At 45.3% G+C, this 27,506-nt stretch overlaps 1 protein-coding gene across 2 annotated transcripts in view; it reads left to right on the forward strand.

Moving 5' to 3' along the window:
• SH3BGRL2 (SH3 domain binding glutamate rich protein like 2) overlaps positions 1 to 27,506 on the forward strand; it is a 200,557-nt gene that overhangs the window by 86,352 nt on the left and 86,699 nt on the right. For both annotated transcript variants that reach the window (XM_086926542.1, XM_086926543.1), the window contains exon 2: positions 26,319 to 26,504. In XM_086926542.1, coding sequence (XP_086782668.1) covers positions 26,319 to 26,504 — 186 coding nt within the window. The remainder of the gene's footprint in view (positions 1 to 26,318; positions 26,505 to 27,506) is intronic.

The raw sequence follows: 27,506 nt of genomic DNA on the forward strand, positions 1-27,506 counted from the left end.
TTACCTCTTTTGATACATTCCATTTTGCTAGGCTTCCTTTTGGCCTTGTCTCAGCGGCCTCAGTATTTCAAAGGGCATTAGAGAATGTTTTGAGAAATCTCACCGGCTAGCCTGGTTGCTAAAGGGTGATACTCCAAAAATGGTCCCAGGATGCTTACTTCCGGTCCAGGGAGGACCTGGCTTGGCAGTTCGGGTTGGACTGTTCCCATGAGGAGCAGTATAGAGACTGATTTGCATATGACAGGGTCCAAACTGGGGTGGCATGATTGAAAAGTTTCAGCACTCCATCCATCTTGTTCTGTTTTCTATGAATCCTTGTGTGGCAGATGTAGAATAGGTAACAAAACCATCAATGGACACAATGTCGGTCAGCCAGGTTTCCTGCAAGCGAAGTACTGCATAATGTTTAATTATGTTTAGCCTATCTAGATTTGTCAGCTTGCTTGCTAGACATCCACATTTCTTGAAGCTAGCATTATGATTATGTCTACACCATTCGCAAGACTATTTCCATGGATGCCTCTCTCAATGGAAGTAGTTATGTTTGGTGGAATAGTTCAGAAGCTATCAGTCCTACAGGTGATGTTTGAGCAACTTGGCTGGCTGGGGGCAGTGGCCTGATTAAAAAAGTAAATCCAGCTGGTCTAGTTGTGAGATATGCATATATCTATTTGTGACAGTTGTAGGATGAGGGAAATTTAGTGGACATTGGGAGCATTCTTCCAGTTGGTCTGTAGAAAAAGCCCCCAGGGAGTGCCTCAGCCTTGTCAGAATGTCCTTGTTAACTGCTCTATTCTTGAAATTAAAAATGATGGGCTCACGATTCTATTTTCTACTTGGGGCTGCAGGTATCTGCTACTATCACAGCTGCCAGACAGTCGAATTATACGACGATCCTGAGGCGTGTCCGTGACTCCCTCCGGAAATGGAGACCACACTCTCTCTCATAGCAGGGCTGTATAGCTGCGGTGAAAATGATGCTACTTCCCCATATTCTCTACCTGTTCCACACACCTCCGCTGACGCGGCCAACTTTGGCCATACGGGCATTGCAGCTTGACATTGAGCGCTTTGTCTGGCGAGATGAGAGGGCTCTGGGCTACATCTGGAACTTACCTACAGAGATCTGGTGGAAGGGGGATTGGGTATCTCTGACCTCCTGGCTTACTGGCTGGCGGCTCAGATGAGGGCGCTAGTGGAGTGGTCATGCCCTGAATCTGAGAAGCACTGGTTGTTTATGGATAGGTCCCTTGCTGGCCAGCCTTTATGGGGGGGTTCCCTTTCTCTCATGCGTAGGGTGCCCTCGCAACCTGTATCTTTCGGCGGTGACTCTTCCCTCACTGTTAGCATGGGATAAGACCACGGCTTCTAGGGGGCTCACAACATTCCCATCCCCTATCATGCCTATAGCACAGAATCCTGACTTCACCCCAGGCCTCGACCCTGGGGAATTCCACCACTGCACAAGAGATTTGCCGCTTCATAGGCCACTTCTTTGATCTTTCGGGACTACGTCCTTTCTTTGTTTTTCTTATCGATAAGGGCATCCCTGAAACAGAACGGTATTGATACATACAGATCAGACGCTGGGTGCTCCAAAGGGATGTGAGAAGGTGCAGAGAGACCTCTCACCTCGTTTAAGAAGTTGTTACTCACACGGCACAGCGACGCGCGACTAACATCTGACTTATATAAATTTACTTGATGCACTTCAGACACTGGGAAATCCCCCGGACAACTACGCCGGGAAGGGTAGTTTGGTTGGGCACTCACACAGAAGTTATGGAAAGATATTGATTACAGGGCCCGCCGCACAGCACTCAATGTCACTTCTATTGAGACTGCCACTAAAATGGCCACCTATTGGTACTAAACTCCGGTAAGGCTTCACAGGGGTAATCCTCCTCCTAGCCCGCAATGCTGGCGAACCTGTGGTTCACTAGTCTCCCTCACCCACTTGCTGTGAGCGTGCCCCTCTCTGGGGACATATTGGCAACAAATCCTCAACGACGTGGACTCCCACTTTGATACCAAGATTCCCGGTCTATGTCCTTCTGGGCCTTCCCAACGACATCACCTTCCCCCTTACATCCAGAAGGGGTAAGCAGGTGGCATTAGCTTTAGGTGCAGCAGTCCAAAATGTCCTGACTCACTGGGATACCAAGACAGTCCCTACACTACTAGGATGACTTCATAAGTTGTGGACCATCTTGGGGATGGAGAAGATTTCTCTTTACTTGACTAATCCGGGGGCTTCCTTTCACGATCTGTGGGCGCCATTCCTCATGCTACTTACATCTGAATTGACAGAGCTCACCTGCCCCAAATACCTCAGACTTTTGAGACTCGCAGACCCTCCTTCACCGTCTGCCCCCACCACGTCCACCACTTAGTATGTTCTGGGAGGTTCCTCCCCAGAATGCTGTCCGATCCTTTATCCTACTGGCTGCCTAATAGGAGCTCTCCCAACGAGCTCCTGGGTTATGGGGATACCTAATCTGTATTTATCCATTGGTTTATCCATCCATCCGACCCCTGTGTTATCATCTTCAACTACTGACTGATGAAAATTACTAGAAAATACTTTTCAAGTGGTGTACCTCTCTACTTTTCCGACTCTCCAGGTACCCGACTGGCCCGCGCTGTGCCCTCCTCGCTGCTTGGCTCTTGGATCCCGCCAGCTGTCCCCTTGCGCCGGGGTTGCCCGAGTTCTCCGACGGAAATCTGATTTACCCTGGTGCAAGGAGTGGGCCCACCGGTGCTAAAATCTGGCAGCATCTGAAAGCACCGTCCGTGCCCTCCTTGCTGCTCGTTTCTGGGATCACACCAGCTGTCCTTCGGCGCCAAGAGCTCTGGAGTTTGGCCCTCGTTGCCTCGCAGCTCCTCACTCAGGTCACGACTGCCAATGCCGTCCTGTGGTTCATCCGACCACGTTCTTGCTGCCGAAAGCGGGATCACCGAGGCCTCAACCTGTGAACTAGAGGCACGGCTTGGACCCAGCCGGTCCTGCGCGCTTTTCCAGTGATCCGATGCCCTCCCCCCGACTCCCTTCTGGTGTCCGATCGGTGGGGGCCTTCTCCGATGTCCGGATGCTGCTCACCAGGCTGTCTTTGGTGCCGTCCACGAGAGGCAGGTCTGCTGGTGTTTATGGCGGCCTGATTCTAAGATGGTGGCCCCTTTTGAGACCGAGACGCTGATCAGGAGCCGGTGAGTGCCTCTCCGAATTTTTGGCATTCCGGATGCTACTCGCCAGGCTATGGTATTACTGTCCATGTGAGGCAGAAAGTTTATTGGCGCTCCCGTCTAGAAGTCAAAGTTTTTACTGGTGCTTCCGGCGGCCTGATCCTTAGATGAGCGGTGATACTCCTGATGTGATTTGCAGGATCGCATTGCCCTCCTTCTGGTCCATGACCCCAGAGTCGGCGTTGCTTCCTAGCTGATCTCTACCCTAACAGGCCTGATTCCTATGGCACGCTTCGTCCTCGCCGACTACCTGCGCTTATCTCTATCAAGGCCACCAGCTGAACACACTCTCCATCCCAACTGACTCCGGGGTTTCCACAGAAACTCCACTGCCCCCATGATGGTAAACACTGTGCTATTTTTCAGTCTGAGCGCCAAATGATCAGTGAGTCCCAGCGTAGTTGTGTGGATTCCATGGTACTCCTGCATCAGTCGCTCTCTTCTTCCTTTGCGAGCGTGTATTGGTCCGACTAGGTCCACAGCCTGCGCTACTGGGCCTCAAGATTGCACTCGAGACCATAGCAGTTCTCCGACTGAATGCTTTTGTCTTGGGCCATTAGATTCTGGGGTAAGTGACGCTGTTGGTGATGCTGCTGTAAGCGACTTTTTGGTCAGTGTGACGCTGTTGATGATGTCGCTGTAAGTGACTTTTTGGTCAACCTGTCCCGGTTGTGCAAACTTAATTGAGCGCACTTCGCAAAATCGCTTTCCACCGATCTGCAAGGAACTTGGGAGGTGCTGTTTTTCTTATCCTCTTGTTGGTACTTCCTTACAGAGACTGACTACGACCGAAATCCGGAGTGAATTCCCTCAGCTGTACGCCAATGTATCTGATGTATCTACATTGGTCATGTTATAAATCTTATTTGACCCCATTGCTAAACTTATTTTATACATGCGTTTCTCTTCTCCCTTTCTATAATAATCTTCTTCCTTCTATTACGCATTATTGCATTCCCCTTTTCCAATTCTGACTTTCCTCACCCTCGCAAGTTATGCTCTTGTATGACAGTCTCTTCCGGTATTCCTTCTCAAATGTTTCTCTAATCACTAAATGTCCCTCCAACTCTTTCTATGTTTTTTACTCTATTACTCTCTCCTCCAATATCCCATCCCTTCTTTTGATATCTCTAACTTATCTATTCCACCCCATCGCAAGCTTTATTGTTGTCTTACCGATTGTTAATCTACTGGATTGCAAGTCTTTCTGCTATGATACCGATCTCCATTTTTACAGATTTATCTAATTGATTTGCTCAATATTGTTGATGTAATTTGTTTATCTGTTACCTACTTTCTCCTGCTTGTCTCCCCATTTCTCCTTACCTCCCTCCCGCCACCCTCTCCACTCCCAACATGCCCCCCCCCCCCCCCCCCCCCCCCACAGCAGTGACCATCATCCTCTGGGCCCTACTCTCTCCAAATATGGCCCCAACTCATGGACCATTCTCTACCCCCACCCTCTCCAAACATGCTAAGAAAAATTTCAAACAAACTCCTTATCCGAAACCCTGAAAAACGAATTTTTGATAACTACCTCAGCCTCACCTCCCCCATTATAACCAACTACATCTTTTACTCCAAACGCCCTTCCAAATGGAAAAGCATCTTCCTACAGCACCTCCCAATCTCTAAGTCAACTATAATACCATATGGACTCAAATTATCCACCACTCCCTCCCCAGCCTTTCAGGGTGATATTGAGATCTCCATCTTCAAAACTGGGAATATTCTCATTCAAGCAACGGTTTCTCACCTTTCCATCTTGGAACACCACTTCAGCACTTTGTCCCTCCTCCTTGACCACTCTATGCCTAACAGCACTCCTCCCCAACTGAATACTCCCCTCAACCCCTCCCTCCCCCCTCCACCTGGGCCCACATCCACGCAGCTCCACATCCACTCTAAACCATCCAACAAACACTATCCTCCAGCAAACAACTCCATCATTACACTCCCTGGACCTTTCTACAATAAATGACTCTCCCAATCACCTTCACCTATGTCTCATCCCCTCTCTAATTCCCTCTCTCCCCCTAACACCCAGAACTCGCGCCTCTCGGACTCCTCCAATAAAAACGGTAGCCCTCTATCCCTGCCCTCCATCTATCATTCCCCCCCACGATACCTCTTCTTCCTGACCCCCTAATCTTTCTCCCCCTTCCCAAACACCCACATACTCCACCGCCCCTTCCCTTCAACCCACTATCACAACTCCTCACCGCCCTCCTCTTCCACATCCTGAACACACTCTCCTCCTCCCCTCTATCCTGCCCCTCCATACCCTCCAAACTCCACCTCCTAACCCCTTATCCCAACCCCTGATAATTACTCAACCCCTCCACCCCAACATATCTGCTCTCCACTCGGTCTGTGGTCTTTTTTCCGCTCTGACCTCTTCTCATGAAGTTCTTAACCCCCTGTCTAAACTCGCCCAACCCCTCACACCTAACAGCCCTGACATCCCGAACTCCACTCCCTCTACCCTATCTCCCCCTCACACATTACTCCACCCACTGAAACTAACGCAGACCTTTCCCTACCCCCAGCTATTACTTCTCCTGAAGTTTCTAACCTACCGTCTAAACTAGCCCAACCCCTCACACCTAACAGCTCTGACATCCTGCACTCCACTCCCTCTACCCTATATCCCCCCTCACACATTAGGCCACCCACTGCAACCAACACAGACCCAGTACCTCCCAGTTCATCCTCCCGTATCAACCTATTCATCTTGATTACTGAACCCCTCTCACCTAACAACCACATCACCTCTCAATCCACTCCGACTACCCTTTTCCCCCTCACACATCAGTCCAACCTCAAAAACCAACTCAGACCATGTCCCAACCCCCACCTCCCACCCATGTCCCTTCACTTCCCCCTTCATCCCAATTACCACGAACCTACACAACACTGAACTTGAACTTTCCAACTTGATTAACAAACCCCTTACACCTCATAGCCCTGCCCCTCCTCACTCAACACCCACTACCCTATCTCCCACCACACACGTCAGTTTACCCTCCGCAACTAATCCCAACAGTACACCCACAGTACCTCCCCTCACCATAATTGTACAGAGACTACACAATATTGAACTAGTTCTATCTAAGTTAACTACAGAACTTTCACAATTCAAGAAAGATTTGATCTACCTCAATGCCAGAGCCCTCCCTCACCAGAGCCCTCCCTCACCATAAACCCCCCTCCACCCCCAAAACAAATCCCGAACACCAAACAAAATCATTGGAGATCAACTCCTCTCCGCTGCCGTCTACATAAACCTCACCGCGTCTCGAACCATCTCTCCCCATCCGACCTCTCCGATCTATGCCACTCTTACCTTCCAAGCTTACCAACCACAAATCCTCCACCCCCCTACTCACACATCCTTGTTATCCTTGGGATGAATAGAATCCCCTCCCTCCCCACTTCCCCCAGACCACCGCCCCAACTGACATCCATCCACTCTTGCACACCGACCATATTCAACCCCTCACTTCTTACATGTATGCTTGTCAACTGTTGTTTCGCAGTCCAGCATGCCACAGAAATTTCAGAAACTATTCTGAGCGAATCAATTGACATTGCATTCCTCACAGAAACCTGGCTTAATGACCACTTCACGAGCATACTTGACCTACTCTCTCCCCCGGGATACTCTTTTCTGAGAATAGATAGACCTGGCAGAACTGGTGGTGGCATAGCCATTATTTTTAAAAATGAACTGCAGTTATCCCTTGTAAACAACTCTGGCTACTCCTTTTGCGAATACCTGGAAGCTGAACTGACAATTCAAAATTCCCAGCCAATCCATCTACACAATATTTATCATCCCCTGGAGCCCCCCAGCTCTTCAGAGAGGACTTATTTGAGCCCCTGACACAATCCTCTCTATCCAACTCAAATCATCTTTCTTGGGGATCTGAACCTCCATTGGAATGATACTGATGACCCCACCATCTCCCTCCTCACTAATCTTCTTGAGATTAATGACCTCAAACAACTATGCCTGTCACCAACACACACTAAAGGAGCCATCCTTGGCGCTATTCTCTCTAACAAAGATCTGGCCTCCGTGACCAACATCGTCCCCATTGACTGGGCTGACCATCACCTTATACTGTTCACCATTGCTACCACTGCGAATCTCCCCACCTCCAAACTTAATAGACCTAATAAATTGACCAGAAATCTGAAACTTATCCCCCCTGGGTGTTCTTGAGTCTAAACTCCAAGCTCAACTTCTCATTCCCCCCCCCCCACAAAATGCCAATGAGCTCACTGAACACTAACAATACTGTCCTAGATATCCTTGACCAACTGACCCCGCCTAAACTCAAATACCAAAGAAACACCCCCTCCAACTCTTGGTTTAATACCGAACTTAATAACGAGAGAAGGTCACTTAGATTGTCGGAAAGAACCTGGAGACACCATCCTTCTCCCTTCCATCTTACACTCCTCAGACGTGCTAGATCCAAGTACAAAAAACACATCTTCAATGAAAAGGCATCCTTTTTCCGCACTCATTGATCGTGCCAAAAATAGACCGAGGGAACTCTTCAAAATCATTCGAAACCAAACTTCCCCCGCACCTCCAACTCTGATCGCCTCCTCAGCCAGATGTGAAGAAATGTCCCTCTTCTTCTCGGAAAAGTTAGCCAAAATTGATCTATCCTTCCTTCCCAAGAAGCTCCCCTTTAATTCCCAATGCAACCCTGCCCTCACCTCTAATGCCTTCTCCACCTTCCCTCGACCAGTTGACCCTTTCTCTCGTTTGCCCACCATTCTACCGCTCCCCAGTGACTCTCCTCATCTGACTACACACTCAGCACCCACTAACCACTCCCTACACCTATCCCCTACCACATCTCCGGAATCAAACTCCCTTAACTCACAATTAAAGAACAATGCCTCCTTGTCCAACTTCCTCCCCATGACTGAGCTAGAAGTCCTTAAAATAATTGGTAATCTTAAACCGTCCTTCCACACAAAAGACGCCTTAGCATCTAACCTTGTCCCTGCCCTTAAACATATCGCCCCATAATGGACTACAATCATCAACACATCTCTCTCCACTGGCTGTGTCCCCACCTCCCTTCAACTTGGACAAATCTCTCCCATAATCAAGAACCCCAAAGCTGACCCCAACGACCTAAACAACCTCCACCTCCTCACTAACCTCCCCTTCTCTCAAAGGTCCTGGAAAAATGCATCCTACGAAAACTAGATAAACATATTGAAAATGTCAACCTACTTGACCCCTTTCAATCAGGTTTCAGGAAAGGCTGCAGCACCGAAACAGCAATGCTCAATGTCATTGATGACATCCACCACACACTTGATAATGGCGAGACCGGTCTTCTCATCCTTCTGGATCTCTCTGCTGCGTTCGATACAGTCAACCATTCCGCCTTACTTAAAGTGCTTAAGACCTGCTTCGGCCTTAATGGCACTGCCTACAAATGGTTTGTCTCCTACCTACAACATCGAACTCGGCAAATCAAAATCCAAAACTGTCTCTCCAACCCCACTCCTGTCTCCCTTGGAGTCCCCTAAGGATCTATTTTATCTCCCTCCCTCTTTAACCTCTTTATGGAACCCCTCACTGTCATTCTTAAACTAGCAGGCATTAACTACCACCTCTACGCCGATGACACCCACATTTTTTTTACAAGATTACAAATCACGCTGACATCCTTCACCTGAACAACACCCTCACCAAAATCCAAACTTGGTTCCATTCCAATCATCTAAAACTTAACCCTAACGAAACCGAAATCATTCTCTTCTCCCCTAAAAATAACGCACTTCCCGTTCAGTCCTAGATATCTGACCTCGACGCACTCAACTGCTCACTCACCCTGTCCAACTCAGTCAAATCTCTTGGTATTTCTATCAACAACACACTAACCCTTAACGTCCACATCAAAAACTCAACTAAAGGAGCCCTCTGCACTCTCCGGCACCTCAAAAAAAATCAAACTTTTTAACCCTACCGATGACTTTAAACTTGTAGTTCAATCACTTGTCCTTTCACGAATAGATTATGGTATTGCCATCCTCAATGGAATCCCCAAGGTCCACCTTGCTTCAATCAAAGCTGTGCTCAACCTTGCAGCCAGGCTCATCACTGACTGCGAACGTTTCGCCCATATCTCCCCAGCTCTCAAATCTCTTAAATGGCTCCCTATTGAAGGTAAATCAGCCTACAAAACTGCTTGCATCACTCATGAAGTCCTCCACCAAAACACTCCAGAGTACCTCTCCAAGAAACTACTCCTAGCAGGCTCCACACGACCTCTGAGAAGCACCAACACCCTCCTTCTTATCCCACCACTGCATAAAAAGAAATCCACACAATCACGCTCCTTCTCCGGTAATGCCCCTATCATCTGGAATGCCCTCCTAAAAAGCCTGCGCTGTGACCCCTCCTATTTCAGCTTCAAAAACGACCCAAAAATTCCCCTCCTGAATTATTACTGGGGATCATAACTTGAACTGCACTTAATTTCCAATCTCACCTTTTTTAATTGTCAGTAATATTTATCCTTTTCCTGTACATCCTTCTACAAACTATTTAATTAGTACAGCTCCTGCACCTATTATTCTATATGTGTATATCTCACAGATTGTTTCACTATTCTTTTATCTACTTGTATAACATGTTTGGCCAACTTAATATTGAGGGTCCTTACCTGTGGCATGCACCTGTGTCTCCAAATCATCATGTTGTTTTTGTTTGGTAACTATTTGTCCTTCTTCCAACATCTTCCGAATTATTGGTGGTGTATAGCTTTTTCCACATCTATGTATTCGTGATTTGTTTTAGGTTACAGGTTGTATCACTTTCTTTTTATCTTTGTGTATGCCATTGTTTGCCTCATATTAGCTTCTCATGTAAAGCGCTCTGATACCTCCTGGGTCTAGCCAGTGCTATATAAAACTCTCAAAAAATAAAATACTTGGGTGTATTCCTTTTCAGGGAGGGGGAGAGTTGTTTCTTTCTTCTTTAGTTGTTTGACTGTCGGACACATCAGTGGAATTGCTGGGTTGCATCCTGATGACTCTAGAGCACAATGGCTTGTCCGTTTCTAATTATTGCAAAATCAATAAATTAAATTTAAACAAAAATAAAAAATGATAGTCATTGCTTTGGGGTTTGGGATGGTTTCCTTATACATGAGACTTTCCGAATAAAATTGATCTGACTATGGAGTTGCCCAGAGCCTCTCAGCCTGCCATTTATTCACTGCACCACATTATTTAGCAGTTGTTCATAATTCGCAAGTGTTAAGTAAAAAATGTTTCTAGAGCTCACGTTCACCGATTGGTTTCATGGCACTAAGGTAACTGAAACCTAGCATGTGACAGATTGTTGTTACTCATATGCCAGCCTAAAGAGCCACTCTTTAGGCGTTTCCTAAATTCAGTATAACTGAAAGTGAACCTGATTTCTGAAGGATGAGCATTCCAGAAGCGGGGAGACTGTACCGCAAACCTGGAGCAACAGTGTCCCATTTAAAAAATAATAATAATAATAATAATAATAATTTAAAGGTAGGGATGTTAAGATTTGCCTGCGAAGACCTCCGGTTAGGCATAGGGGTTATATTTTCGCTTTGTGGGCAGAAACAAAAGCGGGTAAACCAGACTGGAGTGACTTAAAAATAATGCACCCTGCCTTAAAGCTTGAGCGCTGTTCTACGTGCAGTCAGTGCTGATTCTTTAGTAAGGGGTTGATGTGACAAATACGAAGTTGATGGGGCAGCAGCCTATCTACTTGACTTTGAAGCTAATTGAAATATGCGGTTTAAGCAGATCCAGATACCGGGAATTATCATCATCTAGCCTAGGAGCGACCAGTGCAATGACAACCTGCGTAAAGCCTCAAAGGATAGAAGTTTGCAGATCTTTCTGATTTTCCTGAGTTGTAAAAAGCATGAGGAGATCACAGCCCCAAGTTGAGGTTTCATGGTCAGATTAGAATAGGTCTATCAACTGTAAGGACCAGAACAAAGGGGTGTGGCCTGTGGGGAACATTGTATTATAGGAAGCTCCTGGGAGGTAAGCTACCTTTGACTAAGGGAATCGAAAGGCCCATTAGCTTGCTCTGAAGTCTATTCTCTCCCTTCTGGTCTACCATGGGATTGGATCCCTCTCCGTGCCCTTACTGCCCGCCCTGATTCGATGACCCTTTGGATGAAGTGGTGAGCTCTGCTAGAGCAGGCAATGAATTGGGTGACGGGCCATTTGGGGCTCATCAGGAGGCACTGCAGTAGGTGGATACACTGCAAGGGTAAAGTTCAGATTAGTCTGTGTTTTCTCTGAGGGCCAAATCCGGCTCAGAGCGCCCATCAGAGATGCCAGGACTCTATTAAAAGGATCCTCCATTAACCTTGGGGCTCCTTCTCCGTCCTTCCTCATTACATTGCGGCCCGGGCTTTGTAGTAGAGTTGAAGGGCCAGGGCACTGTCTTTTAAATTTGTCCCCCTCTCATCTCTCCCTCTTTCCTGCTTGACCCCTTTTAGTACCAGTGGGATGAATTTGGGGTTGGAATGGTCTCCTCTAATGCCGAACAGGCACTGTAACAGGGGTATTATCAAGGCCAAGTAAGATGTTTGGGGCACCTGGCCCAGCCCTGATGTACTTGAATCTGGGTCCTCATTAACCCGGATTACCTCCGTCAAAGTATGCTAATCAAGGGGCAAAGAGCGGGAACAATGATGTTTGGGCAGTTCAGTCTCCATTTTCTTTTTTTATGGAGTTTTACATCGCGCGAACTTGACCCGAAAGTATTGGGTATTGGAGCGCTTTGCATAGCACCCGTTGCACATGAGGACACATTCATTTTTGTTAGGCACGGAGAGATTAAGTGATTTGCCCAGAATCACTGGATGTTCAGCGTCCTTGCCGAGACTCTATCTCAGTTCCCCAGATTCGAGGTAGACCGCCCCAGCCGTTAGGCCAACCCCTCTCCCCAACTCCTCTCCATACTAATCATTCCCACTGCCCCCTGCAAAAAAACCATTCAAGGTAAAACCTGGTGTGGCTAACGAGAGAGCAGCAGAGGCTTACGTTTTCCCATATTAAAAGAAAAATACATCCTTGGACAAACCCAGAAAAAAGTATCAATCTTATTTTGTATTAGGCTAAAATGGGGTGGTCTAGCGCTGCCTCCTACGGTCAATGACGGCCAAAGGCAGGCCCGCTCTTGGCCCGGGCACATCCTTGGGAGTGACTTGCGAGCGTCCCATGCAGCTGGAGGGCGATGGCGCTTATGAGCGCTACAGCGGCAACAGATGGCGCCTTCTGGTGCGATGTTTTTTGGGGCTTGTGTTTCACCTGGCGGCCCCCAGCACAGTAACAAACGGGTGGAGTCTGGAAACTGGGAATGAAATGCATTTGTGTTGAATGTCATTTGGTACAGTTGGGACCTTGCAATAGGATACATTTTATTTTCTCTACTTTCTTTTCCTGCAAAGTGAAGATACAGATATTTTAGTGAAAAAGCCATACTAAGTTTGGCACATGAAGCCTATCTAGTCCCCTCATTGTGTATTCTGTTTTCCCCCAAAACATCTAGAAACTTGAAGCTGCCTTGTTTACAATCTTCTGAAACATTACTGCTTATTTGCTTTTCAGAAATCTGTATAGAAGTTTCCGCTTCTGGGTTGTGAAGTTTCCGCTTCTGGATTGGATCACGACTGGACTACGCAAATGCTCTTTTTTTGGGTCTACCGAAGTATCTTCTGACCCGTTTGCAAGTAGTACAGAACTCGGCAGCCCGAGCCATCTATGGACTCCCGAGAAGAGCAGGTGCCACTGTATTACTTAACACCCTGCATTGGCTACCTACTCCTAAGAGGATCCTCTTCAAAAGCCTGACACTGGCTTTCAAAGCTCTACATGGTGTAGGCCCCAAGTATATTGGGAAACGCCTTTCTTTTTACCAACCCAGCAGGGCCCTGTGGTCAATTTGTCTGACCAAAATGACGGTTCCTGCCATTAGGTGTGCTAGAATGGGAGGCTGGTCGTTCCGCTACCTGGCCCCGCGGGCTTGGAACGAACTACCACTGTCCCTGAGACAGGCTACCAGCCTTCTTGCTTTTAGGAAGGGCTTGAAAACGTGGCTTTTTACTAAATAGTTTTTCTTTGTTTTTTTTCCTCTTTTAGTCTCCTTTTCAGCTGTTATGTTGCCCTTCTACCTGCAGATATTCTTCGCCAAAGCGCCGGGATGCTCCTTGGAGTAGCCGAGCGCTATAGAAGAAATAATTAACATAACATAACATAACCTCAATGGAGTGCTACAAGTACAGATGGGAAACTACATGTCCATGCACTTTGCTAAGATTGTATGCAAAGTCATGCAAATTATAGGAAACTGGCTCTTTATGGTGTATCAAAATGAGTTTTATCGTGCAAAGAATCCAGGGGTTCCATTAAAATGGACAGGGGCTTGCTGTAGCAATCCCAAGGGGGTCTTCTAGGGGGGTAGTGTGGTCAAGAAGCCTTAGGCTTATCAAAAGGGAGTTTAAGACCTTCACAAAAACCCACAATAGTTGATAAGTGAGACACATGACTCAATAAGGACATCCATACCAATTTATAAAAAATAACACACACATATATATAATGCACCAGAGCAATTGGTTCCGATAATTACGTTTTTCAATGGAAATACTTTGAATTTAAAAAGTTAACACTTAGTACAATTTACAGAAGCTGCAATGTTATCCTTTGGGAGGATTTAGTGCAATTTTCAGAAGCTGCAATGTTATCCTACGGGAGGAAAAGCAAGTGCGGCATTCAGGTACAGTACAGCGACTTATGGGACCCATCTCCAGGAGTTAAGGTGATTGGAGGGCAAGATCCAAGACTGCTCCAGCAGAGCACCTCTAGCGGCACTAGGGCTGCCAGGTGCAGGGGTGCAAAACAGTTGGGTTCCAAATATTACTCTAGGGGGATTAGTCTTTGCGTAAAGAGGCTGCAGGCCTTGACTGGAAGGCCAGTTGGACTAAACCAACAGGGGGCTCGGGGCCTCGCGATGCTTGGGGATGTAGGGACACCATTTGTCTTCTTCTCCAGGGCCCAAGGGTGACAGTTGCAGAGGTGTCTTTAGATGTCAGGTTTTTCTTACTGGGAGAAATTGCAGTAGAGGAGGCCTACATGGAGAAACTGCTGGCAACCTAGAGTTCACTGGCGGTGAAACCACTGTAGATTCTGTCTCTGAAGGGCTGGGGACCACAATGACACTGTTGACCCACTTCAACTCTGGCTTGGAGCAACAGGTGAAGTTATGTTTTCAGGTGTTTGCTTTCTGTGGTCACAAAGTCTTCTCAGGAGTCTTTGGGTGCCTGCAGGGAAGCAGGTCCGCTACTTCTCTGGAGGTCTTGGTTCCTCGGTGAAGTGCTGGCAAGTCTCCCGAACTTGTGGACTAAGCAGCTGCAGGACAAGTCTTTTGGCGTATCGTCAAAGGCAGCAGGCAGGCAAGCAGGCAGGCAGGCAGGCATGGTAGGCGCCAAGTCAGTTGCTGGGGCTTCAGTACTTGCTCTTTGCAACTTTTCACATCTGTTTTCTTTCAGGTTGGCAGGAACTGTCTTTCTGATGCCAGAGACTCCACTAAATACTGAATTTAGGGGTGTTGGGGATATTGTAGGGTAGTAGCTAATGGGCTACTGATCCTTGGGTTCACTACACCCCCTATATGACCACTTCCTGTGGGAAGTGGGCATAACCGTGTCCCAGAATTCCTAAGTTTGCCATCACAAAGATGGCCAACTCTGAAAAGTAGTGTTCACTTCAGTTAGCCCACCTTAAGAGTGGCACTAGCATGAGGGGTGGACCCACCTACCTGACTACTTTTCCTGCCTGTCCAGGTGCCAAAGGGCCCTGGAACAAAGTGTGCTTCCTGTCCTGTGAGGGGACCCAGATTCACAATTCAAAGGCGATGGCTTCTTTTTAAGCTCCCCTTTCTTGGAATGCTAATCAGCAGATCTATCTGAGGGAGGGGGTGTTTGCACCCTCTTCCTTTGCAGGTTATGTTTCTAAAGTCCTGAGAATAGAAGCCCTCCCCTTCTGAGGTCAGAAATATGTCTTGGATGGCAGGCTGGCAGAGACCAGGCAGCCAACACACCAGAGTCTGATAGGTTTTCTGGGGCACCTCTAAGGTGCCCTCCGTGTACATGTACTCACATATCCATTACTGGAATCAAGGTGGGTTTGTGAATAAGAGATGTTTGAAAGCCATCATATAGCTGGGGAACTTGTTTTCACCAGTGTCCAGCACATGGGTTAAAATTGCTTCTCTGATCACTTGTACTGGCAGCAATGGAACTGACTAGCACAAGGGCATATTTGCTCATGCAAATATTTCCTCACAAATAATATAAGGCACCGTAAGGCCTACTGCAGAGTTGACTTATAGATATTACATGCAGTGTTAGAAGACCTGGCACACTGGGATGTGTCATGTCGTGTTTTCACATTAGTCTGAACCAAAACACGTAACCTGCAATGGCAGCCCTGCATGTGTTTGGTAAGGGATCCCCTAGGGTGGCACAATTCGTGCTGCAGCCCTTTGAGACTCTCTGGACCTAGGTACCAGGGTTACCACTTACAGAGATTCCTAAAGGTATTGGCAAATTCGGTGCACAATTGTACAGTTTTGGGGAAAGATTTGGCACTGGGGTCCTGGTTAGCTGGACCCAGTGCACTTCCAGTCAAAGTCATATCATGTCCCAGGCAACAAGTGGGAGTGGCCATGTCAAAAAGGTACACTTTCCTACTCAAATCACCTCCAGAAAGCAGGGACACTGGTTAATAAATATTCTTCAAGGGTACCTATTTGGCAATTTCAGTGCCCTGGCAGTCTCTTTGTCTGTCTGAATCAAGAGTCCAGGTATATGTTGAGTCCAAGCAACCCCTGATGGTGTGATTTTGTTCATCTATTTGGCTTGCAAGCATCTCTAAAGTGTTCACAGTGATGCCTGAGATTTTTAAAACCAGTCAGTTTGCCAAGTTGTCTTGGGTGTCTCTGTTAATCTGCCCAAAAATGGAGATTGCGGCCATTAGTTAATCTGTGGCGATAGGTAGAGTAAGCATGGCTTTTGGAAGAGGTTTCATCAGGACTCCATTCCCAAGCTATGCTTTACCAAGGGTCTTTTTTTTTTTTTTTAGGGGTAAATAATACTTGTTGCTTCATTCTCGATTCATCCTCTATCCAGATTTATGAGGCTCTGAGGGATGAAGTTGGAGGTGGGATTGTGCCAGACTTTTAATTGGAAAGCTTTGAAAATGAGATACTAAATATTACAGGCCCTACACTAAAGAAGGCTTAGCGCATGCCACTTTGTGCTAGAGACATGACTGGGTGCATCCTGAATGCTTGCTAGCTTTCCAAGTATTTGTTCTCTTTACTTCCTGGAAAAACTGTTCATCTCACTTTTTGGTGTGAGGTGATCTTCTCTAGCTGCAGCGAGTCTTGTAATATGTTGCCCAGTTTGCTGCGTTTTCAACTGACATCATTTTCTTTTCTGGAGACGCCTGGATTTCTGCTTGTCATGTTTCTGTGTTGCAAATTAATGAATGATGTTGCAGGTATTTTGGGGGGCGTTACTAGGAGCACTCCTTTGGATATTTAGTATTTGTTCAGATAATAAGACAGGCTTGTCTTCTGCTGAGCAAGTAGGCAAGGCTGTAGACTTTGCTACCATAGATGAGAAGTGGTTGGAATTATTCGTGAAAAAGCTAACGTGCCCAGAGTTTTGTCAGGGTCTCTAGTTTTTTTCTATAGCAACAGAGGCAAGCAGCTTTTTCTTAGAAGTGTTTTGTGTCATGCTGAATTTTACAGATGGACAGCACATTATTGCCAATTAGGTGTAGTCAGTAGTGTGATGAATGGTTTCTACACTTATCTTAAGCTCATCGGCGCTAGGATGGTTACCATCTTCTACACGAAGAGTGGTACTACAAGGTCTGATTCTATCTCGCCTATCCTACAGGAGTTCTTTATATCTGGGAAGCCCACAATCTGTGACTAAAAAAAAAAAAACAACAAAAAAAAAGCTTCAGATCTAAAATGCAGCGGCCAGACTCTTCTGGGACTACGGAAATATCACTGTCTCCACCTCTCTCGCGACTTTAAATTGGTTACCGATACTTAAAAGGATACAGTTTAATGCACAATGCGTAGCACATCAGGCGATGAACCGGAAAGTAACCAAATATTTTGCGACATCTTATACGTCCCTGTTGTCCTATCCAACTATTATGTTCTTCAATTCAGAGATGACTCTTGTTTCCCAATATTTACAAAGCTAGGTGTGAAGGACACATTTGCTTATCTGGCCTCTAAATTATGGAACACCTTGCCAGAAGCGTTCAGGAAGAACAAGGATGAACTGAGATTCAGGAAACGGTTCAAGACATTTCTGTTCATTTAACATGTATAGTGTTGAGCCTGACAACACCTAGAGCACTTGGTGGCCCATTGGGTAGCCATGCACTTAGAATAGAATCATGGTAAGTTTTGTGCCCTTTCGGGATGATGCTGATTCTGGATCGTGTTTTATTTGGTCTCAGGCTGAAAAGGCTGTGGCAGTTGTGTAATGAGTTAAGGCAGCGTTATAGTCCTTGTTCTTTTTGGCAGGATAGGAGGGCCAGATCAACTTGGTGGAGCAGGCAGTTAGTCTTGGATTTTCTGTCCTATTCTACCTTTTGGTGCCCTACGAAGGTGTTTTAAGTCACGTTTGTTCATTTTGAAGTCTGAGGCATCCATTTTCCGTACCTTGTTCTGAATAGAATGAGTTTGTGTGTTTATGCATTCTGTTTTGTTAATGCCATAATTCTTTCCAATCAGTTCCACCTTTGATAAGTTGTAGCACACGTGGAGTTAAACGAATGTTGGCAGTAACAACACATGCAAACATTTGCAGTTAATTTAGTGTGTGGACATATTTATTTAAGGAGTACACGATGTTTATGTAGTTTGTGGTCATCTGACTGAGGAACAATCCTTTCTGTTTGTGTATCTCTTGGTCATACTCTGTAGGCGAGTATTGGGGCTTTAAATTTGATCCGGCTAGCAATATGCAGCCAATGAAGTCTGCGCAAGGAAACCGTGACAGTAACTTAAAGATCAGCCATACTGCCACATTCTGAATAATCTACATTGGGTAAAGAAAATAGGATGGTAACTCTAAGTACAGGCTGTTCGCATAGCCTAGTTTTGATGTTACCATAAGCATGGATGACAGATTTACAACTTTCCATCAGGATCAGGTGAATCATTTCCTAAACGCCTTCAACGTATGAAAACAGCTGGCAGACACTGTCCTGCTCTGAGGCACAAGGATAAATTGGTGTCTGATTTGACTCCCAAGTTTTCTTACTGCCCCTGCAGGTGGAGTGGAGCTGAACTCCGAGGGCCACCAGTTTAGGGGCCAGGATGATGGTTAGTGGCCAAAAAAATAATCTGTTTTATCAGAGTTTAATTTAAGACCGCTGTCAATGCACCCACCTCTTTCTCTTTATATTTTACGAAAATAGGCTAATTTAATATGCCTGGATGTGTCCCATTTCATACAATCATCCTTATGCGCTTAATCTGACTGGCTTTTTTTGTCCGTTTCCTATTTAAAATGTCACTGCTCCTAACCGATTTGTGCCCTAAGAAATATATTTAATATAATTTAATTGAGAAACGCCGAACGTAATTTAGCCTGTTCTTATGCAATTACTGCCACACACCATCCCAAAGGCCTGAGAGGTTTCATTATGCTTAGTCTCTTCACAGCTTCTTCAAACAGTTATTTTTAGCATATTTTCTGCAGGAAAACAGGAATTTAGTATGCTTTCAGAATCCTGGATTTCTATCTACAAAATGGTCGCTATCCACGTTGTTACATCAGAAAGGGATGCTCTAGACTACCTCATTACTGTGTCGGTTTCCTTTTTTTTTGGGGTGTGTGTGTGTGTGTGTGTGTGTGTGTGTGTGTATATATATACTTAGCGCGCAGGTCACCCGACTCTTATTTATCCAATATGCACACTTGGGCCCATAACGTATTTATCACTATTTTTCATGAATCAGGTAACCAACACACCCCCATCAGTAATCCTTGTTCCTTTCTATTTATTCCCTGGTACCTGACTTACCAATCCTCGGAAACGGGTACCTAAGATCACAATGGATCAGGAGCTATCAGTGGATAGGTCAAGTTCAGGGATTTGTATAGCGCACTACTCACCCAGAGGGTCTCAAGGCGCTTGGGGAAGGGAAATTGATACTTTGTACATTTGACAATGTTTATACTTTTGTAATAACCACAAACGCAAGAAGTTTTTAACACCTTTATCTAATTAATTTTCGTCATCGTATGCCATGAGAATGAAATTTACACAGATCAAACTATCAATGACTAAGATTAGGAATATAGTGTAGCTATGAATCATAGTGAGAATCCTCTATAAATCGAAGAATAAAGGGAGGGGAAAAATAAGGAACACGCTATTTAGTCTATCAGACTTTCACAACGTCACTAAAGGCGGATAGAGAAAGGGAACATACTAATCAAAGTAAGCTTTCAAATATTCTAACGGTTAAGAAGAAAACGAAACTCATGAAAGTTTCTATATCAACAAGTGCTTATTTTCTAGAGGGAGGGTAAGAATGGAACATACTATATATGTAAACAGTTCAGTGTTTGACTAAAGGTAGGGAGTAAATATGGAACATGCTAGTAAACACTGCATGAAAGTCAAAATTTATATAAAGACAGGGAAATTGACATAGGCAAGTTTGCTTTATTTAAGACGGGAGAGAGAAAAGATTTAGATAGACAAACACCCATACGGAATATATTTACCTAGAACAGGTTGGAGACTAACCCTGGCCACGGGTCAGTTGGGAAAGGCGGGAAAGGGCCCTCAAGGACTTAGGATGCCAGTAGGCGAGCAGGTACAGCTCATGGACAGTCAGGACAGGATAACCCCCGGATTTGGATCAGGACTGGGCTCACCAAAGGGTACGACCAACACCTGCAGCTTCGGATGCAACGCCTGCGCTACTCCCTCTCTGCAAGGAATCTGCTGGGAGATTCGAGAACCCAATCGGGGTTATTGGCAAAGTGCTTCGCCAGCACTTAAGGTTTCCAAACTCCGGCTGAGTTTGTGGAAATTTCGGACAGAGTGCTCCGCAGCTCTGTATTAATCACCTATAGAGTTCGTTGGGTCAGTGACAGGTCAGCTATTCGGACAAGTCGGACAATGTCTCTAGCTAAACCTAGGCTAGTTATACTGTTTTCAGGTCAGTGTACCACCCACCAATGTTGCAAGTGTATGGTTCCCTAAATTCTGATTGGACACGGGAGGTGGTTAGGTCATTGTACCGCCTGATTTTAAGACTTTCTCAGGATTAATCTTCAATATTTGAACCCACCCCTTACATTCCAGTTCCCATGGCATGTGAGTTTAAGAAAACAATAGAGTACACAGTACAACATTACAATGTACCAAATGCAGGTACAAGTTTGCATCTTCGCGCTGGGGCGCAGGTCAGTTTCCCAGGAGCATCTTTGCTTTTACTGCCAGCTGGCTGGGTTCCACTGCTGTATGACTCTTTTACCCCATCACGTGATTGGTACTGTACGGGCTTCCTAGATGGAGTAGCACCTCTCTCCCAGGCCCCCGAAGAATGTTACATGAAAAGTAAGCGAAAACAATTTAGAAACATAGAAAAATTGAATACACTGTATTCCATGATTGGCTATACTACACCCCTTACTTTATAATAACTATAGCGTTAGGGGTTAAGCAGAACAGACTAGCTGGGCTAAAGCAGCAGTGCAAGCCAAGAGCATGTGAGAAACAAAGCGGCCATTTTAGCTGTACTGTTCATGAGCGACAAGTTCCCTCCAAAACTGCGAGTGCGTCACATCACATGGGTATGACCGACGCATGCGCAGACTAGAATCCCGCAAAGCAGCGACCATTTAATATGCAAGCGTAGTTAGGATTAGTAAACACATAGGCAAGCGTCACTGGGACACCCGCGTGTAGTGTAAAAGTGCAATATTATTAAGACTAACATGTTGGTTATGACGTTAAGGTTATTCGAGGTTCATGAATACAAGCAAGTCGCGAACTGTGCAAATTCTTGCTCCATCATAGGCAAGATTGAACCTGTTAAAACGTTCAGTAACTGTGAAGTCATTTTAAATAAGACGCTAAAAATTAAGTTGGTATCTTTATCATGATTCATGGGAGCAGTGCAAGGATAGCAAAAGGAATCTAGTATGGATGGTTGGTGGCTACATTTGAAGCGCTGGTATACGCCAACAAAAAGCATATATTTGGAGCAAAACAAATGATATGCTAGCATTCAGCACATCAATTCGTCTTTTTATAAACGCATTTTGAAATGCACCAACCTTCCAAGTATAATTTTGATTTTTGCATATGTTTTAACTTGTGAATTCAATAAAATATTTCGTAATTTGAGTGCTTGATATACACTGGTTTCTGTGTTTTTGTTTATTGATTTGAGATTTAAATAATCTAAATTGCTTAGGTGGGAGCCCCCGGCATCCAGTAACGATTCAGTGGGGGTCCAAAGAAGACAGTAGACCCACTGTTCTGTTGAGTTTTGCAACTGCTTGAAGTTTGCTTACTCTCTTAGCGATGGGAAGTAGGTATTGAAGACCGTATGTTGTATAGGGATCACCTCATGTCAAATACTACTTTTTATCTCCCAAGGCCAGATTGCTATATTTTTATGTAGGTGGTTGGGATTTGTGATAGTATGTGGCCATTGGTGTCTAGGGCTATTGTTTTGTGATTGTATGACTTTCTCTGAGGTGCTAAGACATGGTTTTGAAAGATTCTTCTATTGGAAACCAATCCTACTGTTCATGCTCACTGCTGAAGTTCTGATACTTACGAGTGCCATGTCTGGCTGGATTTTGATGGCTACTTTTGCTGCGGTGATGTGAGGCTGCATGTTTGTAATGTTGGTGATCGGTGTTGAAGATAAAGGAGACTTAATTGCAGAATTATAGACACCAATTTCTTCTGTGAAGTCATTGTCTTTGGTGGGCTCTGTTCTGAGTGATTCCTGGGATTTCCAAAGTTCCCTATTGTTTATAGGTCTGCATCTATACCTATTTGAGGTATGCATTCCGATCCCATTGGTTTCACCTGTCCGATTTTTATGCTGCTTTTTTTGAGCTCCTTGTTACTCCGCTTGCTCCTCCTGCAGTGATCTTTCTCTTCTGGCGTTCTTGCTCTTGCTCCTCAGGACCAATATGCGCACTCCTTATAAGTTTGTTGCCTGGGCTTTCTCATTTCATTTGAGTCTATTTCGTTGTTTAATCACCTGGTTGATGTAGGTGTCGTAGAGGATGTTCCTCTGGGAAAGGAAAGTCTTGTGAAGGGTTGGCCTTACTTAATTTGATGCTACAAGCTTGTTAGCCTCAATTCTTTTTTCTCCTCATGGAGCTATTCAAACGAGACCTTAGCTAATTGTTGCTAGAGGGAGGGTTGGTTCTATGAGCACTGCTGTCTGCTACGGTGGCTTTGGATATGTCTGCTACGTTGGAATTGGATATCTACCTTTTGATCTGAGGACCTACCTGTTTTTTTCCCCCGTAGTTTTATGTAGTGCAGACCTGACCCGAAGGTATCCGGCTTCAGAGCCCTTTACATGAGCACCAGTTGTGTTGCACAAGGACACATTCCTTTTTGTTAGGCACAGGCAGATTAAGTGATTTGCCCAGAATCACCGTATGTTGACCGTCATTGCCACGACTCAAACCTGGTTCTCCAGATTTAAGATCGACACCCCTTGCCGTCTTTTATCTAGGCATGCTTGGACTGGTACAGAGGCAGAGGCTTTCGCTGTTATAATATATTAGTCTGCGATTGAGTGTGCCATTGTCATGACTACAGTATTTTTCATCCATAGCTTGTCTCTCTCGCTTGTGCCCAGTACTTAATTCAGCATCACATCAACGGTTTTGTTTTCCTGTGCCGTTCTTCATCTTCCTGCCCTGCCAATGTCTGATCTTGCTGGCTGATAGTAGACTGCTATGTCTTGAGCAGTGCTAGTTGTCAGTGCTCCCTATTGTCAATGGGCTGGGCGATTTGGTCTGGCTGGTATCATCTGGTGCTGCATTGCCTCTAAATAGAGTGCTCTTCTATCTGTGGGATCCCGGTCTCCTGTGGTGGGTGGTCCCACCTATTTTTTTTTTTAGGAACGTTCATGGGTGTTTCCTGCTGTTGACTGAATGGGTTCAGGGCTTTATTGAGCATTTGCTTGCTGACTTGCTTTTGTGCTCCCCTTTCTGGGACATACTGGAATTCTTATGTGCATTTGATCCCTGTCCTTTGACTCTAGTTCAGCGTGTTCCATTTGTCTTGCTGTGATCTAAGAACATCTCGGTGGTGGTAAGACGTCCATGGGTGTATCAGACAGAATCCCTTGGTCTGGAGGGAAGGGCTTGTGAATCTAAGTCTTGTGTTGCTGCATGTGCTCATGAGGAGGCAGGCAGCCATCCCTAGGGAAGGGAAACGATTCCATCACTTTTTCTATCTTCTTTGTTTACTCTCTCTGTTAGCGGTTTGCTGTGCTTGGCCTCATTGCTCCAGCACATCCTGCTCAGTCCAGAGCTAGAGTGTAACTTGTTAGCTATCTGTGATAATCAGAGGGCATTTTGGTGCTATGACATCTGATCTCACTAGAAAGGGGGGTGCTGGGTCATCTATTCAGATGTTCAGTTAATCAATTCCTCAGTTGGGACAGTTGTTTAGGATAGGCTTAGCGGGCTCTGCCAGCCCCAGGCCTGTCGTCCTTTTGTACGTTGCAATCTTGGCCACTGTATCTTGCACTCTTAGTTCATTTTGGCATATGACACACCCTCCCTGCTCTTCCTGCTTGTTCTATATTTAATGACAGCAGTACCAGCGGGGTGGCGGAGGTAACCATGGCAGTGACAGCAAGTGTGGCAATAGGGTAGATTTACTGGAGAAAGATGGATAAATTGCTGTTGGGTTATTTCAGCAGTTAACATGTGGCATACAGCATGTAGTGTTGTATGGTGATATTACAACCATTGGTCATTGATATCTTCCGTTTAAGTGTGGCGCTTCTTCCTGCTTTCCTTCTGTGCCCTCCTCCTTTGTCGTCTTTATTAATGTTTGTTTTAATGTTATTGCTGATGACTGCTCTCTGCCACCCCCTATCATGTAATGTATTGCTCTCCTCATTTATCACTTAACCCTTGCTGTGGTGCAGCCCAGAGGGTCAGCAGATTTTTGAGGCATGGAGTGCAGAGGCTTCTGAGACCACTGCAATTGCTGAGATGTTTTTGCGGTATGATGGTGGTACTGGGCCATAGATTGGTGATAAAACGCAAAGGAGTGAGTTGCTGCAACGGTGGTGGGCAGCCGCAGACAAGCAGTCTGTGTGCGTGGAGATCTGGAAAACACAGAGATGGGAAAGTGGAATGGGTGAACGTAGAGCTAAGGTGAGAGTAGATCATATAACTTGTGAAGCCGCCATCTCCACCTTTGCCGTATCGCTGCCATGGATTTCTGTCAAAATCAAAAGGGATCTGTAGTTAGTTTATAAATTATATTTCACTGTAGTACACAGTACTATGTGCGTTATATCTTTTCAATGACCTACTACATTTTTTCAGAGTGTTATAAGGTGGGGGATATTTAAATGGTACGTATTGATGCCAGTGATGGTTGAAGCTAGAGATATGACTGCAAAACTTTCTTGACTTACTCCATTGTACCACCTTGTATACTTGCATACTATAGATCAGGAGTGAGAGAAAAGTCTTGCATGGTGTCTGATCCGTACCATTCAGCTTTTAAGTACAAAGTTTGAAACTGGATTGAAGTGATCTCGACACTGCTCCTGCACACTTAATTAAGAAGGCTATGACCTGGTATTCGGTCCATCCCTGCCCGGAAGCACTCTTCTGTTGAATAGTTGAGGCGAAAGAAATCCAACCCAACTCAAGGTCTTTTGGAGAACTGTACGGAACTGAGAAATTATCTTTTACTTGCAGAATTCTTTGATTCTTGTGGTAATGAGGGAAGACTAGGATCAATGTAGCGTATTATGAGAGCATACATGCTTCCAAGTCTCAAGACTTGCCTTCCTTTTTTATTCACCCGTAGTGCCTCAAGCAGCCTGCTCATCCACAACCATCAGATGCTTCATTTACTAGCCATATGGCCATAAACAGTAAGTTTCAAAAGATTATAGAAGGCCAAAATGTTACTTTACAGTAAGTCTAGTTGACGTTTTCTTAACCCACTCAAGCACATTAGATCCATTCACACACTTGCTGTTTATAGTACAACGCGTTGACTCGTTTAGGATGCTTTTGAATAGATGTTGACTCGAATACAAGTTGGTAATAATGATTGGTATAATGTTGATCATATGAATATATCTCACGAAATAAGTGAACACTCCTGCTTTAATCAAGTTGTGAAAACTATATGCACACAGGACAGAACATTTTTTCAGTGAAATATTTATGTACTGTATTAACTCCATGTCTACTTGGGTGCTGAGGTACATTGTTCAGAGGTCTAAAAGAAATATATCGCATTGAGGACTTGTCTCCTCTAGTGCACTGATCTCCCATAAATGGTGTTTCTGACTCAGGCTGTACAGTCTCAAAGACGACTGGTCCAGGCCTGGTAGCGTGGGCTATACTACTGTGTTCCTTCTTTCACACTCCTTCGCACATCAGACTCTCATACAAGTTTATTTTTGTTCTCGCCGTTTTGGTTTACTCTACACCGCTGCTAAATAAATTTCCCTTGCAAGTTTGTTTATTCCTGCTAGGTTGCTCCCTTTTTGCTTTGCTTTTCAGAAAAGGTGCAGTGTGAGCAGGGTGGAATGGGTTCCATCTAACTTGTGAGCTTGTACATTAAATAAACAGTATAACGGGCTCTATTTTTGAGTTTCCGTGAAAGAGAAGTGATGCCTAGAGATGACCTCTGTGATGTAGGGTTGTACTCATTGCTTTGTTTTGGTTCACTAGATCAAGAAGAGGCAGCAGGAATTGGGGCGGTTTCTGGAAGGTAACAAGATCGAGTACGAGGAGGTAGATATCACCATGTCCGAAGATCAGAGGCAATGGATGTACAGAAATATTCCTCAAGAATTTAGACCCGCACAAGGAAACCCTCTGCCTCCGCAGATCTTTAATGACGATCGCTATTGTGGGGTGAGTAGTATGCATTAGACTTCAAAGAACCTTTTCTCCCAGGTCATGTCTAATCGAGGTGTGTCCACGAAAGGAATAGAAGTGCCACTCTTTGACATCATCTTTTGGACAATTGCTCGAGTAGATTTGTCATGTTTTTTTAATGACCCTATTTTTTCCCTAGCACACACAATTTAAATGTCTGTAATGGACTGTGCAGATATTTTAGAATGTATCAGAATATATCATCATGAAGCACATTTTTGGGTAATTCTGAAGTGTGGTGGAAACAAATATTTTAATACAATCAAATCAATACACTAGGTGATGACATTTCCACAAATAGTTTTGCTGATAAAAGCATATAACACAATGTCTGTGCAAATGTAATGATAATGTAAATTGAAGATGTGTTGTCTGTAATGGCAGTGCGCAACTTCACTCTGCACCGCTCCACTCTGCGGCGCTGCGCTCTACCCTGCACCACTCCAATCCTTTTCACTCTACACCACTCTGCCAATGCACTCTACCCCCGCCACTCTACTATGCACCACTGTGCTCTTTGCCACTGCCCTCTTTGCCTCTGCTCTTTACTCTTTGCCACTCCACTCTGCACCTCTCCACGCCATTCCTCTTTGCCCCACTCTTCTTTACTACACTTCACTCTGCAGCATTGCACTCTACTCTGTACCACTCCACTTCAGTGCACTCTGCCATTCTAATCTACACCGCTCTGATCTACTCTGCATTCCATGCCACTTTACTCTACCCCACTGTGCTCTATCATGTAACACTCCATCTACTCTGCTCAGCGTCACTGCACTCGGCATCATTACGCTCCGCGCCACTCTGCTCTGCGCCAATCTACTCAAAACCAATGCTCTCCACACCACTGCACACTGCCAAGTTACTCAAAACCAATGAACTCTAAACCACTTCACTATGCCAGTCTACTCCAAACCAGTGCATTCTATGCCACTGCACTCTGTCAATCTGTTCTGCTCCAGTGCACTCTGCACCACT

Source organism: Lissotriton vulgaris, chromosome 6 (assembly GCF_964263255.1).
Source record: "Lissotriton vulgaris chromosome 6, aLisVul1.2, whole genome shotgun sequence".
Classification (NCBI taxonomy): Eukaryota; Metazoa; Chordata; class Amphibia; order Caudata; family Salamandridae; genus Lissotriton; species Lissotriton vulgaris.